The sequence below is a fragment of the Seriola lalandi genome, unplaced genomic scaffold (genome assembly GCF_002814215.2).
Source record: "Seriola lalandi dorsalis isolate HSWRI2012SDOR001 ecotype SW California unplaced genomic scaffold, Sedor1 jcf7180002036723, whole genome shotgun sequence".
NCBI classification, from domain to species: Eukaryota; Metazoa; Chordata; class Actinopteri; order Carangiformes; family Carangidae; genus Seriola; species Seriola lalandi.
In genome coordinates this window covers 37-2,202 of record NW_019507299.1, presented here as the reverse complement: position 1 = coordinate 2,202, position 2,166 = coordinate 37, and the positions used below count along the sequence as shown (strand labels likewise).

Sequence of the window (2,166 nt, the reverse complement as noted above, 5' to 3'; positions counted from 1 at the left end):
TTTTTTTTTTTTTTTTTCCCTGCTGCGCACTGCTGTTACAGAAACCCCCTCACAGCAAAATGACCGAAACGGAAACCAGGAGTCATCGCGCCGGCAAGCAACAGAATGGCGATGCCATGCCAGAAACATCGACGGTGGAGGATGTTTTTGACGACACTTATAAAGAGAAAGAAGGTCCCAAACCGCCGAGGATGCTGGTGTGGAGAAATATCATACTGATGACCCTCCTACATACCGGCGCGCTTTATGGACTGATTGTCATTCCCTGCGCATCGGCTTTAACTCTTGCATGGAGTAAGTATTTTTGGTAAACACTGTGTGGCAGGCAGGGTCCCTGCGGCAGTTGGTTGGTTTTTTTTTCCTGCTTGCAAATGCCACAGTCAGAGAACAGAATGTGCTGATGTTGTGTGATCGTTGCTAACTACTGTACATGCAGCCTGAGGGGTCATGCCAGTGGGAATAATGGAGAATGAGTCACTCTAGTCTTGTAATTTGTTACACACATCCATGCTTGTATAAGCCTCCAGATCTATTTTGTCCCTACTTTATGAGCTCAAACCTGTGGCTGATTGTGAACTATTTGGACTTGTTGGACTGTCCCAAATCATAAGTATTTGAATTTCAGTGGTAGTAGCCATACTGTTTGCTGAATAATTAGTATTTGTGGCCTATAGATATATGTTTATATAGACTATTGAGGCATGACTCAAATTCCTGAACAGTCTCAACTTTGTTTCCACTCTGGCACTGCATAATTTTCCCCTCTCTTTGCAATGCTGAGCTGCATATTATTTCACTGGGGAAGACAAAGCACAATCACCATTCCCATAGACATCCCATTGTGAGCTGTGTGGCACCACAACAGAATGCTCTTTGCCAGTCAGAAGCCCCCGGTTCTCAAATCCTGGGTAGTCTTGTCTGGGCTTCACATAGAAACACATTCAGCAGTTTTAGAACAACAAAATTGTGAGGGCAGACCTGCGTGCTCCCACCGTCCCATCTCCCAACATAGATGACTTTTCTCTGAACAAAGAGGCCTGGGTGTAATGGAAAGAACACGGTGTCCCAGTGACTCCGCTCTCAGGGGTGTAAAATTAATCTCAGTGTAGGTGTGACAGTTTCCCCTAAGATATCTGTCCTTTCCACCTCTCTTCCTTCCAGCTGCAGTGTGCTACCTCATCAGTGCCCTCGGTGTGACTGCTGGTGCACACAGATTATGGAGCCACAGATCCTACAAGGCTTCTTTTCCCCTGCGAGTCTTCCTTGCTCTCGCCAACTCAATGGCCTTTCAGGTAACACAGAAAAAAAGAAAGTAAATATTCCATCAGTTTTATCTTGCAGGTTGACGTATGTGCAGGTTTTTGACACCAGAAGGCTGTTTTACATTCATCTTTTGAAGGGAGTGAAAGTTTCACTAGTTTAAACATACAGTTTTACATGTCATAAAACATGCCAGGAGGGGATCTTACAGCTATCTTAATGTTTTAATATTCATCAGATTAACTATCAAAAAATAAAGTGACAAGGTATGGTTTTCAGACAACTGTATGATTTCAGTAAAATTATCTAATCTGAGTGATGTGCATCTATTGTTTTGTTACCACATGATGCCTGACCTTAATCTGATGATCTCACACTTCCATGCATATCTATGGGTAATCCTCTTTCTCTGCCTGTGTCTGCGTGAGCAGAACGACGTATATGAGTGGGCGAGGGACCACCGTGTCCACCACAAGTACTCCGAGACAGACGCAGACCCCCACAATGCCACACGGGGGTTCTTCTTCGCTCACATCGGTTGGCTGCTGGTTCGCAAACACCCTGACGTCATCGAAAAGGGAAAGAAACTGGAGCTGGCGGACCTGAGGGCAGATAAAGTGGTTATGTTTCAGAGACGGTGAGCAAACATTACATTAAACATACTAGTCAGACACAGTGAGAGTCCACATGTAATCAGATGCTGTCATTGCTGAGATGTACTGGATTCACAGGGTCTGGTACTTCATTATTGTTTCACAATAATCTTGCATCATGGGCAGCTACTTTGCATAAGATAAATGTTTTCTGGTGTTGTTTTTTTTGGCCACCTGGATTATGTTGACATTTTTATTGAGCTCCAAAATTAATACCACCTATATGATGCCTATTGAAGAAAGGCATCATATA

The 2,166-nt window shown here is 43.9% G+C and overlaps 1 protein-coding gene across 1 annotated transcript; it reads left to right on the top strand.

Annotated features, from left to right (window-relative positions):
• The first annotated feature begins 10 nt into the window (after positions 1-10).
• LOC111647940 (acyl-CoA desaturase-like) lies at positions 11-1,921 on the top strand. Its single transcript, XM_023397646.2, has 3 exons — positions 11-294; positions 1,162-1,292; positions 1,692-1,921. Exons 1-3 carry the CDS (start codon positions 60-62, stop codon positions 1,899-1,901), a joined length of 576 nt encoding a protein of 191 aa, XP_023253414.1. The 5' UTR covers positions 11-59; the 3' UTR covers positions 1,902-1,921.
• The last annotated feature ends 245 nt before the right edge of the window (positions 1,922-2,166 follow it).

Excerpts from the sequence above, each read along its gene's own strand:
- LOC111647940 (XM_023397646.2), top strand. The coding sequence starts at position 60 with ATGACCGAAACGGAAACCAGGAGTCATCGCGCCGGCAAGCAACAGAAT. Across the intron at positions 295-1,161 it reads GGCTTTAACTCTTGCATGGA|CTGCAGTGTGCTACCTCATC; the intron begins GTAAGTATTTTT and ends TCTTCCTTCCAG. Across the intron at positions 1,293-1,691 it reads CCAACTCAATGGCCTTTCAG|AACGACGTATATGAGTGGGC; the intron begins GTAACACAGAAA and ends CTGCGTGAGCAG.